The sequence below is a fragment of the Colossoma macropomum genome, unplaced genomic scaffold (genome assembly GCF_904425465.1).
Source record: "Colossoma macropomum unplaced genomic scaffold, Colossoma_macropomum, whole genome shotgun sequence".
Lineage (NCBI taxonomy): Eukaryota > Metazoa > Chordata > Actinopteri > Characiformes > Serrasalmidae > Colossoma > Colossoma macropomum.
In genome coordinates this window covers 6819193-6836344 of record NW_023494793.1, presented here as the reverse complement: position 1 = coordinate 6836344, position 17152 = coordinate 6819193, and the positions used below count along the sequence as shown (strand labels likewise).

Sequence of the window (17152 nt, the reverse complement as noted above, 5' to 3'; positions counted from 1 at the left end):
TTTCCAGCTATCATTGCTATTCTTTTATCTGTGTATACAGTCATGTGAAAAAGCACACCCCTTAAAATATTCTCTTTTTTGACATATGTTTACACATTAGTAGCCTATTTGATCTTCAGTTAAACTGTATGTGTAGATAAGTATTAGAGCAAAAAACAATGGAAATTTGACTTTGCAATTATTTATTAACAAAAAAAAATAATTAACTGAGATGTAATTTTTGTCTGTTGTAAGTTAAAAAGTAAGTACACCCCTGGCTTCAGTAACTGGTACTGCCCCCTTTGACAGAAACAACTTTATGTGGGTGTTTCCTGTAATTGTCTACCAGTTTCTGACATCTACTTTGAGAAATTTTTGCCCAGTTCTTCATGCAGAATTCTTTTAACTGTGCAATATTTGAGGGTACAGCCTGTTTCAAACCCCCCCCACAGCATTCCACAATCCTCTTTTTCGTCCTTTTGAGCCATTCCTTGGGGGATTTATTTGTATGTTTGGGATCATTATCCTGTTGGATCTCTCTGGTCTGAAAGAGAATTCATAGTTGATTCTGTGATTGTATGTTAGTCAGGCCCTGAGTCAGCAAAGCAGCCCCAAACCATGTAATTTCCACCACCATGCTTTACAGTTGGTATGAGGTTATTCTGATCAAAAGGTGTCTTTGGTTTTCACCAAACACGGCTTCTGGTACTGTGTCCAGACTTGACTCGTCTGTCCATATCACATTGTTCCAGAAGTCCTGGTCTTTGCCGAGATACTTGATAGCAAACTTTAGTTTTGTCCCAGTGTTCTTCTTAGACAGCAAAGGCTTCCTCCTGGTACAACTCCCATGTAAGACAAATTTGTGGTCTTTTTCTAACAGCAGATGCAAGCAGTTTTACATCAACAGTGGCAGGAGCTACCTGCAGATCCTGTGATGAAATTATGGGGTTCTTTCAGACTTCTTTTAGCATCTTTTGATCTGTTCTTGGGTTAAATTCGCTGGGGCAGTCTGGCCTGGAGAGGTTGGTAGTGGTTTTAAATTTTCCCCCCTTGTAGATGATCTTCCAGACAGTGAAATGATTGATTTTCAATATTTTGGATATCTTCTTAAACCCCTTCCCAGACTCATAGGCATCTACAACTTACTTTCTGAAAGGCCTCAGAGAGCTCTTTTGATCTAGGCATGATGATACTATCAAACTCCAATAACAAAGAGCAAAACCAGACCAGATATCTGAAGTTGGAATAAGACAAGTTCCCCCAAAAACATAATGATGTTTTAATCATTAGCACCTGAAAACGGAAACTAGCACAGTATCAGCAACAACATTGCAACAACATTTTCATTTCATCCTCTTAGTTGTTTGTAATATTTGTCTTAGTTCATTTTCCAAAATAAAAGGCTATTTATGTTTAATATCTGTTTGAAGAGGTTAAAAATGTTTTAGACTTGGCATACAGGACAATAATCTGTGTGGTCCGAGGGCTGACCAGCAGTGGCATTCAGTCAGCGGGACGCCAACCTCATTGAGCTGGTGGACTGATATATCGCTGCTGTCAGAACAAAACCTTGTATCTCCAAAATTATAACTTTACAGGAGAAGCAAAAAACATACTCTACTTTACATGTAAGTCAATGGAACCGGAATTTTTTCAAAGTCATTTTGGACCGTTTCTTTTGGTCCCTTCATCATGAAATTTACCCACAATGTAAAGATCAACAGGCATTTTCAAACTATGTCAAAAACTAAAAAATGACAAAAATGGAGATACGAGGTTTTGTTCCAACAGCAGCGATATGTTTGCTATCTGTGCCATCAAAATAATACCATTCGCTCCTTGTCTGATTTCTCTGTGAACAGTAAAGTTGAGAAAAATTATTTTATAGCTGGTCATGTCACCCAGATTTGAAGCTATTTTGATTTAAACTATCAAGGATAGCTACCACAGCCATAGATACTGCTAACGCTAATGCTAATGTAACGGAAACTAACGTTAATCAAACGTCAGACGGTACCTCAGTGATGTTTATTCAAGGTCAAAAGTCTACTGTGGTGTAAGCTACTAAACACCAAACACTTTGAAATAAACGCATTTTTAAATAGTAACATCAAAAATCTGAGGTAATCCAAAGATACACAGCAAGAAAAACAGAAACACTTCAGTTTAAAATAACGTGTTTCAGTGAAGCCAGAGAACGTTTAGGCCCAATCCCATTTCTACTTTTTACCCCTACCCCTTGTTTTCGAGTGTCACCCTAACCCCTGAGTTACAAGGGGTAGTGGTTAAAAACTTGCCCTACGAAATGGGACAACCCTCAAATTAAAAAACAAAAACAAACCATCGCTTCATTAACAACCTACTAGCGCTGCTCTGCAGGCGACCCGGCCCGTCTTCAGTGATAGCAGAGAAGGGAGAAGTTCAGCTCCTCGCCTCTGGGCTTTAGTTACATTTAGGTAACATCAAATGCTCTCAAAGAGGGGGATAAGACAATCATTTATCATCGCCCACTCCAATTCTTTGGTGATACGAAGCTGAAGTCATCTTTTCGCCAGCTTCTTGTTCGAATTTTCCCGTTCCACCTTAAATGGTGCAGCAGTTACATTCTGGCGCTCCAGGTGGAACGGGAAAGTTAGCTAGCTACTGAGAAATTAGCATGCTATTAGCGATTTTTTTGTGCTTGTTATGAAGAAAACGACCATAATACATTGAAACGACATTAAGCTAAGATAATACAATGGTTATTGTAATTTTTAACGGAGAAAATTTTCACATTTGTGGGTTTCTTCGGTCGCTCGCGCAGCCATCTTCCAATTCTTTTTTTTCCTAACACTCTGTTTGGAGTGAGTCTCTGAAAAACCTCTGTTTGGAGGGCCATGTAGCCCTAACACTTCGCCCTACCCCTCTATGTCAACTAAAATTGGGACACCCTTACCCTAGACGTGAACGCGCAAAACAGAGGGCTAAGGGCTAAGTGGTAGGGGCAAGGGGTGAAACGGGATTCGGCCTTAGGCTCCTGTTTCCGCTCTGGGCGCAACCATGTTTTTTAGAAACGGGGGAGGACGAACTAAACATTTTAACCACTGTTACTGTTTGTATTTTATTACATCTGTATACAATATTTTCTGAAGAAAAATAATTATTAATCAATTCTCGGACTGTTACATGGCTGAGCTGTGATTATTGGGAAGGTAGTAACCGCCCACTCCCCCCCTTGACACTGCCCCCATGGTTCACGCTCCAATGAGATTCAAGTGAGTTGCAGGACGCTTTACATTACACAGCTTAACATCTACATTCATTCGAGTTTCAAGACGCTAAAACTGTAAAATGTAAGTTTCGCCGTGTAAATCCAGCCTAGAAGAAGTAGAAGAGCTCAAATATTAGCTTTTGGTTTCTGAGGTTAGGGTCGTTCAATGCCCCACAAAGACACGAATACAAACTTCTGTGTATGTGTGTATATATTCTTAGACTGAACTAAAGACATAATAGAGGGTTTCTATTTCTGTGCTGTGAGGCCGGCATTCAGCTCCAGAACCGATGACAGCCCAAAGAAGGGCTTGATGAGCTTCGTGTGTAATTTAGACTTTGTTTTTTTTCTTTTGCAAGATCTGTTTTTTTAGTTATAGTTGCAGGTCTTGTAGTCATCAGCAATTGTTTACTGTTTCTAAATAAAAAGCAGTTTAAACACTAACAACAACAGTAGAACTGAAGAAGTTTAAAGGTTGCCTTCAGCACCAGCACAGTTTCCTCACAGTAGCGGAACGTTAAAGGGGAATTCCACTATTTTTTCTAATTTTCTCCGTAAGTCAATGATTGAGATGTCATTCAGTGTGGTAGTTAATGCTCCGTTATAGAGAAGTCAGGATTGTTTACAGGGGTTAGAGTTAACTAAATAAATATAAATATTATATAGACATGGAAGACACATGTAGGTTAACTGTTTGCATTGGACAGCAAATAAAATTGCTAAATTTACATTGTAGGCATTGCGACATCTGGTTCCTGTGACCACACTGTAAAGAAAATCTGTGTTTCTCTATAACGCGGTTTCACATCAGACCTTTCTGAATGACTGTTTATGTTTGAACAAGTTAATAATGACTCAATTCTAAACTTTTGAGTAGTTCTCCTTTATTATTTAAACGGGACTCTATCGCCCCCTCCTGGCTGAACAGTACAGTTCACGCAGACTACCTAGGTTTTTGCAGAATATACGTATCTTAGTCTCAAATAAAGCAAACTGTTGAGTTAAATGTGGAACGCCAGTGCTGAAGAAATGAAGAAATGGATTTTGCATATCGTTTCACAGACCTGCGTTCATTTTAGTATATTTAAATTCTGTTATTCACTAATTAATTCAATAATTAAATATTGATGAGTGCCCCACCCACTGAAATAGTCTGAAGCATGCCGCTCATATATATATATATACATACGTGTGTGTTTTTGTGTATTTTTAAAAAACATTTCATAATGTATGAAAATTGTATTTTTGATTTGAATTTAAACTTTTGATTTTTAATGTACTTTAATGTTTGGAATACATTTTGGAATGAATGCATTTGAAATATATCTCAGATACCTATAAATATATATCTGTATTTCATTTATTTAGAATCAATTAAAAGTGTTATTAAATAAAACTTGAAATAAAAAAAATGTAAAATGTAAAGTTTGTTTTCTTGTTCTTCATGTGTTTGTTGATTTTGTGTGTTAATGTATAAGCATATATTCTTGAAGGTCCTGTGTATTGTTTAACATAATAATACAAATAAAAAATACATTTAAAAAAATTGTGCTTAGCTGCGTTTCTTTTTTTTCAAAATAAAAGTCGCGCCGCTCAACGTCTAACCAGAAAGCGAATCGCGGCGAAGCCCCGCCCCTAATGTTACTACGGGCCACGAAGTCGTGAGTGACGTTGCGTCCCGGATGAAGCGGATCCTCGTCGTGTTCCTGTGTTGCTCTTGTTTTCCTGCGTCAGAGTCCGGATTAGTCCGTCGTACAGAGTCACGATGAAGTTAACGGCGCTGTTTCTGCTCGTGGCCTGTTTGTGCGGATCTCACGGTGAGTGTAAACATCTTGTCAGCTTGCTAACAGAAAACCAGAGCAGAGGCGGCGTAGCTAACTCGGCTAATAGGCTAACTTTGCTAACGCCAGTAACCGTTAATCAATCAAATAAACACAGCAGCTCTGCCGCTGCGGAGGCCTCCCTTCCTTAATTTCAGCTGTTTTTCTTTAGTCTTTCTTAAAATGTGAATAATACGTGTGTACAGTGGTCTCATGTGCCGCTGACTACCCTTCCCACGTTCACTTTTACTTTCTTTTCCAGTCTTTCTGTATTGGCTACATCTCTAACACATCTCTGAGCATGTATTCATGAATCTCCTGTGATTTAGTACGGAGAGGAATTCGTGTCAGATTAAAATGCAGTTACTACAGTGGAAAAACTTTAAAACTGACGTTACTGATCCATGGAGACATGCAGAATGTGTGCCAGAATGAAAAACCGTGCTTGAGGGTTGGCATTTTAACAACGAAACGTTGAATTAATGTCAGAATTAAATACAACATGGTTTAAAATGTGTTTTGAACGCCCGCCTGTTTAACTTTCCATGAGCGGATGTTCCTCATCGAAATGTAATCATGACAGTGAAAGCAGTGAAACGTAATGCAGACACATTACTTTTCCACAGGTGACATGCAGAATATGTGTCAAAATGAAAAGCGAAACCTCCGCTACACTGTTTTCACATCGCTTGATCTCTTTTTTTTCTTTGTACTTCAGGTGTTTTTACCTCATTGAAATGCAGTGCACACCGAAGATAGCAGTATTTTAAGTGCTGCACAGTGGAAAGCAGTACAGTCGTGTCTTTATTACATTTTAAGATGTATTGGATTTGTTTCTGACATGAGTACAGCGATTCGTTTTAAAAATAAGAAATCCTCATGCATTGTTATTTGGTAAAGAGATCAAGTGATGTTAAAACAATCTAATAGGGTTTGGTTTTCATTTTGGAATTTTTTTTACACTATGGAAAAGTCATGTCGTGTGCTGTAGCAATTGTTTTTCAATTGGGCACGAATTCCACGATTTAGAAGCATTGTAAGGGTTTACAGTAAATGTTGTTATAATCAAAGTTGGGTAGAATGCTTTGAATACTTTCATGATGGCTGAATACTTAGTACGTTGTCCTAAATGTATTCGGTTATGTGTACAGAATTTCTTCAGAACACATCTTGGTAAGGCACAATGTGCTGTTATTATGCTCAGTTCGCTTAGTTCCTCACTGTTTTAGTTGGTAGTTTTCTTAATGTAATCAGTGCGGATGGATTAGTACCGATACTGGTATCGGGTATCGGTCTGATACCGTGTTCGTTTACTCACATTCATACCTATAAAAATTCACAGACATTAACGTTCTGATTCCAGCTGATGCTGTGAGACGTAAGCCGAGTGTACACTGCTGCACTTAACGTCAAATGACTCAAGCTGTCAGTGAAGGAGGGTCCGTTTACACAGAAAGGCGTTGCCACAAAGACACAAAGTCACTGGACACTTTAAATATTACACCTTGGTAGACTCCTCGTAGGAATGCACTGTGTGATTTTAGCCCATTTTTAAACAAACACAGTCACAACCACTTCCGCAACGTGGGTGGAGAGACATAGGCCAGTTAATTGGAGGCGAACAACCCACATAAGCTAACTTGACTGACTAGAACAGCGACGTATAAATGTTAATACAGTGATTTTTTTAAGAGTAGGGCTGAAAGATTAATCGTTTTCATATCGAAATTGCAATTTGATAGAGTGCAATTTTCAAATCACAAGAGCTGCAATTTTTATTATAGAATACATGATCAACAGTGTTGTCTTGTTTTAAATGGAGAAAAGCTGACCTAACAACACGGAATCTGTAGATGAGTCGGACCAATCAGAAGCAACAAAACACCCATGTTCTGTATATGTGACATCACAACCACAGCTAACTTGTAGTCTGACTCACTCAGCGTTCAAGCTTCATGCCAGAAAAAGAGGATATTCTGGTCTTCTTGGCCAAAAAACAGGCCTGGAAATTCATTTAAAGAAAACAATTACATTTAAATCGCAATCACAGTATTGCTGAGAAAAATCGCAATTAGATATTATCCCCAAATCGTCCAGCTCTACTGTAGAGAGACTGTCGATCACTGCTTTTAGCTTCAGTGTTAGCAGCGCTGCTCAGTTTGTCTCTGTGTTTGCTGTCTGTAGGGGCTGCGTTTCATGTAGCTTGTCAATCAGACGAAGCGTTTTCATACAGTGTGAGTATATAAACTGTAGGCTTTGTACAAGATAGTCTATTCAAACATACAGTGTGAGTCACCAAAGAACAGGATTCCTAAAATTGCTTAGTGTATGTCTGACTTTAGAGAACATTCAGCTACAGCTCAAGCAGCGCAAGAAAAGACTCCAAGACATAAAAGATGTGTATTGCTTGTACTGGTAGCTTGAATGACTGTAATATTCATGTTCGAACCCCTGACACTTGTAGATTTAAGCACAAGTGTATAAAATGCACAAATGATTTGAGAAATTCTGACATGAAACAACATTTGGCATGGTTTTTGCAGAGCCCTGAGAACCTTTCCCAATATTCCAGTGCCAGTAATTCAAGCTTATTTTGTTATATTTGTGGTGCAGAATGCTGCTTTTTCCTAAAAACTTACTAGGAACTCTTATTATTGGGATTTATAGGCACCTACTTAGTGGTTACATGAGAAAGTGTTAGTATTGGTATTCGGATTTGGCTTGAGGTTACTTCTGGATGCCATAATTGTATCCGAAGGGCAAAAGTGATTTCGGTACGTTCTTAGTTTAGTGTTGACCTGAATGAAAGTGCTGAATACCTGATGTGTACAGCGCAAATAGGCAATAAAGAACGTTTTGTGGCTATATTTGAATGCATCTTTGGTATTTTGCAGGTGCACCTGGGAAAGCTGCTGAAGTTGACAGTTCTGGGGCAAAAACAGAAGCCATTCCTGAAGGCACGCAAAGCCAAGTGGACAAGTCAGCAGTTCCAGTTGTCACAGAGACCCAGGAAGATGGGGCAAGTTCTGCAGAACCGACAAAAGTTGGTCAGGAAGACATTCCTAATAAAGCAGATCAGCAGACAAAAGCCAAAGAGCTGAAGGGGAATTTACAAGACCCGGAAAAGACAGATCAAAAGATAAGAAAAGAGGAAGAAAACAAGACTCAGGACAAAGATCAAGAGAAGGGAGACACAAAACAGGACAAAGATAAAGTAAAAGAAGGGACAGATGTGGACAAAAATAAAGCGAAAGAAGACGCGGATGTGGACAAAGATAAAGCGAAAGAAGAGACAGATGTGGACAAAGATAAAGCGAAAGAAGAGACAGATTTGGACAAAGATAAAGCGAAAGAAGAGACGGATGTGGACAAAGATAAAGCGAAAGAAGACGCGGATGTGGACAAAGATAAAGCGAAAGAAGAGACAGATGTGGACAAAGATAAAGCGAAAAGAAGAGACGGATGTGGACAAAGATAAAGCGAAAGAACAGATGGATGTGGACAAAGATAAAGCGAAAGAAGAGAAGGATGTGGACAAAGATAAAACGAAAGAAGAGACGGATGTGGACAAAGATAAAGCGAAAGAACAGACGGATGTGGACAAAGATAAAGCGAAAGAACAGACGGATGTGGACAAAGATAAAGCGAAAGAAGAGGCGGATGTGGACAAAGATAAAGCGAAAGAACAGACGGATGTGGACAAAGATAAAGCGAAAGAAGAGACGGATGTGGACAAAGATAAAGCGAAAGAACAGACGGATGTGGACAAAGATAAAGCGAAAGAACAGACGGATGTGGACAAAGATAAAGCGAAAGAAGAGACGGATGTGGACAAAGATAAAGCGAAAGAAGAGACGGATGTGGACAAAGATAAAGCGAAAGAAGAGACGGATGTGGACAAAGATGAGGAGAAGGTTCCAGAGACAGATCAGGATGTTGACACTGAGGATTATACACAAGACGAGGATTTAGATGTTAATGTCAAAGAAGATGATGAGGATGAAGAAATGGAACATCCAAAGATGGAGATTCTGTTCAACAGGAATGCAGACCGGAATGTGCTGTTTGACCCTCGACTGGAGCAGGAGGAGAGCAGCCACTTCTTTGCCTATCTCGTCTGTACCGCTGTACTGGTGGCCGTCCTCTACATTGGATACCATAACAAGCGCAAGGTGGGGCCCTTTTAATGCATCAGATCGTGTGAGAGATCTTTGCCTTTAGGCCAAGGGTCACCTACAGGGTCAGAGTACAGCACAGTTTGGTGTTTACTCAGCTCAAGCTGACACCTGCTAAACCTGCTGATTAACTGCTGAAATTAATCTGAGGTGTTTTGAGAAGAAAAGTGACCAAAGTAGGGCTGCATGATATGGACGAACTACACCAATCAGGCATAACATTATGACCACCTCCTTGTTTCTACCCTGATTGTCCATTTTATCAGCTCCACTTACTATATAGGTGCACTTTGTAGTTCTACAGTTACAGACTGTAGTCCATCTGTTTCTCTGCATACTTTCCTAGCCCCCTTTTACCCTGTTCTTCAGTGGTCAGGACCCCCACGGACCCTCACAGAGCAGGTACTATTTGGGTGATGGATCATTCTCAGCACTGCAGTAACACTAACGTGGTGGTGATTGTGTGTTAGTGTGTGTTGCGCTGGTCTGAGTGGATCAGACACAGCAGTGCTGCTGGAGTTTTAAACACCTCAGTGTCACTGCTGGACTGAGTATAGTCCACCAACCAAAAATATCCAGCCAACAGCGTCCAGTGACCACTGATGAAGGACTAGAGGATGATCAACACAGACTGTGACGCAACAGATGAGCTGTCATCTCTGACTTTACATCTACAAGGTGGACAGACAAGGTAGGAGTGTCTAATAGAGTGGACAGTGAGTGGAAACACTCCAGTAGCACTGCTGTGTCTGATCCACTCAGACCAGCGCAACACACACTAACACACAATCACCACCACGTTAGTGTTACTGCAGTGCTGAGAATGATCCACCACCCAAATAGTACCTGCTCTGTGAGGGTCCATGGGGGTCCTGACCACTGAAGAACAGGGTAAAAGGGGGCTAACAAAGTATGCAGAGAAACAGATGGACTACAGTCTGTACCTGTAGAACTACAAAGTGCACCTATATAGTAAGTGGAGCTGATGAAATGGACAATGAGCATAGAGACAAGGAGGCGGTCATAATGTTATGCCTGATCGGTGTATTATCCATATCATGATTATGAAATGCCCTGCATTATGCTGAAAATGAATCAGCTTGCATTATTACAATACAACATTCAATGACTGGTTAGAGGCTCATTTGCATATTGTAGACCACAGGCTGGGCAGTATTGATAAAAATCAATATTGTGATATTTACAAATGTATTGCAATTAGATGATATTTAAGTTAGTCATAAGGTAGCTTTAGTACAGTTAATAGCTACACTGTGCTGCTAAAAGAATGACCTACAAACCTGACATTGCTTATTTTGAATGGCCTGTTTTGTTCAGTTTAGGAACTTCACACAGCATTGTAAATGTCATTCAGATAGAAACCACATTTCTAGGAAGAAAACATTTTCAGTGAATGTTGAAATTGTTCTTTCACAACAGTCTTAAGCCTTCTGGATAAAATGAGTAAAGCACACAAAAATAAATAAATAAAAATAAATAAATAAAAATAAACTGCTTGGAAACAGGAATGCCACTGTTTTATGGGCATCATATAGTGAACATCATTCTCATTATCGAAAAACATATATATATTAAAAAAATATATAAATATAAATATATGTATATGTATATGTAGCAATACACAGCCTACACAGGCCTGAAACTGAAGCTGAACCTAACTCGTTCTTGCGACTTTATAAAATGACCCGAGCTTTGCTTTGTTACCACCCCCGGTCAGCATGTTCCTGTTATCGTAGCTCGAGATACTATCACAAGCTCTGCGCTGTGCATGACCAGTGTACTCTTTATCTGAAGTAATAACCGGGTCATAATGTTTCCCCAGTGAAGACGTCCCTGACTTGTTTGGTTCCCTTTAGAGAGCCTTTTTTTTTCGGCTGGCTTTTTTGTGCGCATACTAGACCAGGGTGTTCAGTCTTACTTGCAATGGGCTGCAGGTTTTCATTTTAGAAAAGCAGGGGAGCAAGTACGATCATTTGTTTGAAGGTTTAGACCAACTGATTAAAAAAGTGAAATCAGGTGTGCTCCTGCTTGTTTGGAATGAAAAGCTACAGCCACGCTGGCTTAAGATTGGACACCCCATACTGGACTATAGTAGAGAGTGAGAGTGCGCTCAAGAGAGAAAATGCATCTGAGTGTGTGAGAATCATATAGGCTTATTACTGCAAATAAAAACAAATCTACTGCATGAAAAATCACTCAACACAAACCAGAGACCAATGTCTCAACCCAAATCAGGCCTGACGCTCAGTGCTTTGGTGGGGCCCCGTCAGGATCGGGTCAGGTAGCAGACCTCTGACTCCCTTGTGAAGGCCAGTATCATGATAATGATGCAATATATTGTGTGACCCTCCATCAAACTGTGCTGCACTAAGACTATCCTGCTTTAGACCATTTTTGTGGCTGTTTGTTAGGGATGTGCACAGGTACTCGAGTACTTTAATTGTTCGATGTGCCAGTATTTGAGAAAGACAGTGAAAATTAGCAAACTATTTTTTTGGCTAAAATTAGCAAAATCTCTAGCTGATGTATCTAGGTCCACAAACGGTGAAAACATTTCTATGACTAAGTAACATGTTGATATATTGTCCACTGAGGTGAAAATACAGGGTGATTTAAAACATTCATCTGATTTCAAAATGATTATTTCACTTGTAAATCATTACAGAACAAAGCAGTAAACTGTAAATTGTTTAAGTGAGCATAAAGTTTATTATGTAATTGTACAAGTGCTCAATATGAACCTCCTCCTGTACGGACAACATCAACACCATAGTCAAATTCATCCCGTACTTGATTGAGCATGTCGGCTGTCACTACACTCATGGTTCTTTCAGTGAGATTTCAGAGATCATCCAGTGTTGTGGAATCACACTGCATAGTTATGACAGATTCCCTCTTATTGAAGTGGAGAACGCAAAACGCTTTCTGCTCAGGGGTCTCGTTCTCCTCTCAGACTGAAGGGAGCCATCTTCCGGTGACAGTCAGAAACTCTATAACCCCCTCTTTCAGTTGGTGTGTGATTGGTTCCTAGGCGGGTTGGAAACATATGGTGCTTTGAAATCGGATTAATCTTTTTGAATCATCCTGCACCTTTTGTAGAAGACAACAAGTCCTCATCAGCATCCGACAGTATAGCAGTTAGCATTAGCTCATCTGAAAAGGCTTCTGTTAACCCTCCGACACAAAAACCTACCGATTTTTCCAGCCTATCATTGAATAAAACTTGTTTTTAAATTGTAATCTCCAGTGCTAACATCTAAAAAGCAAGCTCCGTGCTAATTTTGACCAGAGTCTCTTTTCCCCTTTTTGTTGTTGATATCTCAAATCTCAAATATCAAAATTTTTTGGTATACACGTTGGGTTTTTCATTCTCTCTCTCTCTCTCTCTCTCTCTATCTCTCTATCTCTCTCAGATCATTGCTTATGTGCTTGAGGGCAGGAGGTCAAGGACCACGCGGAGACCCACATTAGCAGACTATCAGAAACTTGAGCAGCATGTAAGTACAAACGTGGACCTTCAAACCACTTTTACAGTATGACAAACTGAGGAATGGATCACACTTATGACAAATAGTGTTTACGCAGGTACCTCCTCACTGGTTTGTCATATCTTTTTGAGCATGTATTCTCAGTCTGTACACCACTGAAAGAACGGTTTTTCCCTTTTTTTCAATTCTCATAAGGAAACTGCTGGTAGAAGCTGATTTAGAGCATGTGAGAATCATATGAGAGGGTACTGTGCTGTAGTGACGTAGCCTTTGGCCACATGCCGCTTGCAGGGTTTTAGGCCTGAGCCTTTCAGCGGATTACTGAACTCCGTTTTAATTTCTCAAATTGTTTTTCGGAAGTGAATGTCACCATTGTACTTAAACCTGTCTCGTGCCTTTCTGTTACAGTGATGAAGACCAACGATGAAAAACGGTCTGCGGGAGTCAGCTGTGGCCTTGAACTGCGTATCATGAAACCAAGCAAGGTGTTGATTTGATAAAAACTGTGACGTTTTCTGAAATCGTGTTATCTTTGATCTAATACTGTCAGGTTTAGGGCCTTTCATTGGTGTAATGGTTTGTGATCTTAAGTTTGAAATGTCAACACTAATGTATTGGATGGACATCTTGGGGAAAATATGGTACTTCTTTTTCAATTTTGCTGTTTTATTTGTTTCTTTTTTTTCCTTGGTTAATTTGAAGTGAGCTGTCTTGAGAAAATAGATGTAACGTTTAAACTTTGTTCAGTTTTGGCTGCTTTGCTGCATGTCCATGCAGGATTAGTTATGCCTTACAGAGGCCTGTTAGATGATGATGGACAGCAGGGTGTTCGGACTTGTTTTGGCGTAAAAAAGTAGCTTGGAGGTCTTATAATTTCAGGGCTTAATAAGATCCTTTCAGCTTATTCACAAAGCATAAGCAAAGCACTTCTGAATGCTGTAGTTTAATACGTTTTGTGTAAACAGTTCACCTGTGATAACATTTAAAAAAAACGGTTTTCACAAAACATGCAAATGTATTTCCAGTTTAAACCAGGAACGCACTGTGCTTTGTGAAGATGTGGTAAAGGCCTTGTTTTAACTCTTTTAAGTGTGACGTTCCCAATCCAGTTTAGCCAGTCCACATTGGTGTTCTTCTCTAGCTATAAATACACAAGACTAACATTTTACAAATATTGCACAGTTAGCAGCCAAAAGTGAGAACTGTCCAAAGAGAGGTGATATTTTCCAATTATATCATGGTATCAGATGATATATAACTCTTCATAGATTACTACTCAGTGCTAAAAGGTGCACAAAATGGTTTTAGAATTATACAGTGTTGAAAATATACACCCTTTAGAAACAAAATCTCCAGGAAAAAACCCACTGTTTTGTTGTCTTGTTTGTCTTTCAGAACAATTAAGCTTCCAGGCAATGACTTACATTAAAGTGTCAACTGTCAGGTCCTCAATTCCGCAAATAAAGTGCACAAAGTCGAATTAAAAACCCCATTTTGTGGGTATTATATTGCTGTAATGTGCATTATATATCAAGTATTTTGCCAAAATAATTCTGTGTAGTGATGCCATTGAAGAACCACTCCTCCACAGCCCCACCCTCAAAACACTTTCAGTTCAGTTTCTGCAGTTGAGTTTGTTTTAAAGAACCAGCCACTGAAATGTTCTTCCATGGCATTTATCCAAAGAACCCATTTTGGCACCTTTATTTTTAATAGAACAGCACCTGCTTCGTTGACACACATTAAAAAGCTGGAGCAGAGCAAAACCTGGACCAGCTCTTGGTCGCTGGAGAATGGATTGGAACCCCTCTGGTTTAGAAGGTGGTAGTGAACCTGCCCTGAGCCTATTGCACTCTAAGTAATCTGTGTGTTTGCACTCTGGTTGTACTGCTGTGCAGCTCTGAGGAGCTCAGCCTTCAGCCATCGCCTCTGTCTCAGGATGCTGCCGAACATGCAGAGATGGAGGCCTCAAAGCCTCGACTCTACTTGCTGTTCTGCCAGCAAAAATGTGGATATTGTAGTTGTTGTCGCTGTCGCACGACAACCTCGCAAGTTTTTATCTTCATTTAGGCCGTGTGAAAATATTGAGTCAATAGAAATTTAGTTTATTAAGTTTTCTTAAGTTATATTAACAGGTGGGTTTTCATTCTGTTATAAAGTTACCGTTTCAGAGATATGAGGTTTTCTACCACTTTGGGTAGCCAGTGGTTTTTTTAAATTTATTGTTTTGATGATAAAGAAGCCTCTGTATGGTGTGTACGATGGTATCTGGTTCTGTTGTTGAAGCCATCAGTATTTAGTCACAGTGCGGAGGCCTGCTGAGTGTAAGCAGCGTGAAGCTCACTTTAAACACTAGCCATATAAAGAAGAAATGTGTGGGTGAGCCACTGTTTCAGGAGCAGGATTTTGTGGCCATTTCGAGAATGGACCAATCAGTGCGCCGTCTGGAAATGCACTCTTTCAGAGCAACTGTTGCCAGGTTGGACAAGCTTCACAGAAATCCCATTCAACCTAATGAGTGATTGTATAGTGTACAATTTTGTATAGAGTTGCTACATGTTGTTCAGGTTCCAGTTGAACATGCTAAGCTACTGATTTGGACTACATTGTTGTAGCTAGACAAAGCTAAGTAGGTTGTAAAGAGGAAGGAGATACAATATGCCACCATGCCAACGTTATTTAGCTCGATTACACGTCCGAAAAATAAACTTGTCCATAATTTCTCATTAAGTTAAATAGGATATTTGCAAAATTTGCTTTGAAGCATACAGGCATATGCAGAAGTTTGGGCACACCTGGTTGAATTACATGTTGATTTTCTAAGTGAAAATAAGTGAACACGTCCTCTACAGAGAACATCTCTGTACGTTTTAATGCACAATTAGTTTATTTCCTGGGCTTTTACATATTGGAAAGAAAATAAAACTTAAAATCTGGCCTGTGCAAAAGTTTTTTGATATTTTTTTCCAAATAAATAGAAACTGTGCACTAAAATTTGCCAAAATATGCTCCTGATAGAGGAGGTGTTCACTTATTTTCACTTCACAAAGCCTGTAATTTGACGCCAACATTTGCATACGACTGTAGATGGGTAATTTCCTTAAAAAAAAAAAAAACGTAGGACGTACAGAGGTATGGACAGTGTTCTGTGGTCTACAGTTTCTTCTTTTTTCCTTGATGTCTATTTCTGAAACTCCAAGATGTCTGATGTTTGCATGAAGGACACAGTTGAGCTCAGTATTACAAGATAGTAAGCCTCATGCTGGAGATCGACTAGCCTGTGCCAAAACTGAATATACTGGCAGATGTTTCTACAGGTTTTAGAGCAAACACAGTTAGGTGAGCCCAACAGAATCGCTAGTGCCATGTGAAAACCTCTTCTCTCCCTGTGCCTGCTTATTGATGACCTATCACTATTCTCTACCAGGGATCTTTGATATACTGTATTGCCACTTTTCTAGCACTTTCCATTGTCTGTTGAGTTTGTGGAATGATGGTGAAGACATGAGCAGTGGCTTTGTGCAACCATTATTCGAATGCTAGAGAAAGAAAATCTTTCTTTAATTTAAAAAACTCTGTGTGGACTGACCTTTACCACTAGTGTCACTTTTGCCAATGCAGATACTGCTTTTGTATAAAATGTGATTAAAATGGAATTTTGAGTTCTGTCTTATTTACTCATAGCTTTAATACAGGGTGGTTCAAAAAGATTAATCTGATCTCAAAGCGCAGTATTTTTTTTACAACCATGGGGTGTCTAGGAACCAATCACATACCAATTGAAAGAGGGGCTCATAGAGTTTCTAACTGTCCCTTCAGTCTGCGAGGAGATGGAGACCCCTGAGCAGAAAGCGGTTTGCGTTCTCCACTTCAATAAGAGTGAATTCGTCAAACTGTGCAGCGTGATTTTCATGGGCAGTGAACCTCCAACAGCTCAGAGCGTTCGTCGTTGTTTCCACAACACTGGATGATCTCCGAAATTGCACTGAAAGAGCTGTGAGTACAGTGACGCCCGAGTATGGGAGTGAATCTGACTATGATGTTGATATCTGTACAGCTGGAGGAGGTTCATACTGAGCACTTGTAAAATTACATAACAAACTTTATGCTCAACTAAACCATTTACAGTTTACTGCATGAAATAAATGATTTTGAAATCAGATTAATCTTTTTGAATCACCCTGTAGATCCACCACAGCTGCATATTACGCATTTATCTTTCCTTTAATTGCTCATGAACATTGACAAGTTTACCAACCTGAGCACACAACCTGAGATACAAGCATGTGCTGAAGTTTGTCAGATTGCGTGTTTGTTGATTTTCTAGGTGAAATTTAGTTAACACATAAGTTAACACTTAGTTAACACGTGCTAGTCAACATTTGCCAGACTAATAAACGTTATGATATGTACTTTATT

At 39.5% G+C, this 17152-nt stretch overlaps 1 protein-coding gene across 1 annotated transcript; it reads left to right on the top strand.

Moving 5' to 3' along the window:
* Window positions 1–4883: 4883 nt before the first annotated feature.
* Window positions 4884–16386, top strand: tgoln2 (trans-golgi network protein 2). The gene is made up of 4 exons (XM_036578301.1): window positions 4884–5046; window positions 7944–9221; window positions 12659–12742; window positions 13142–16386. Exons 2-4 carry the CDS (start codon window positions 8280–8282, stop codon window positions 13142–13144), a joined length of 1029 nt encoding a protein of 342 aa, XP_036434194.1. The 5' UTR covers window positions 4884–5046; window positions 7944–8279; the 3' UTR covers window positions 13145–16386.
* The last annotated feature ends 766 nt before the right edge of the window (window positions 16387–17152 follow it).

Excerpts from the sequence above, each read along its gene's own strand:
- tgoln2 (XM_036578301.1), top strand. The coding sequence starts at position 8,280 with ATGTGGACAAAAATAAAGCGAAAGAAGACGCGGATGTGGACAAAGATA. Across the intron at positions 9,222-12,658 it reads GATACCATAACAAGCGCAAG|ATCATTGCTTATGTGCTTGA; the intron begins GTGGGGCCCTTT and ends TATCTCTCTCAG.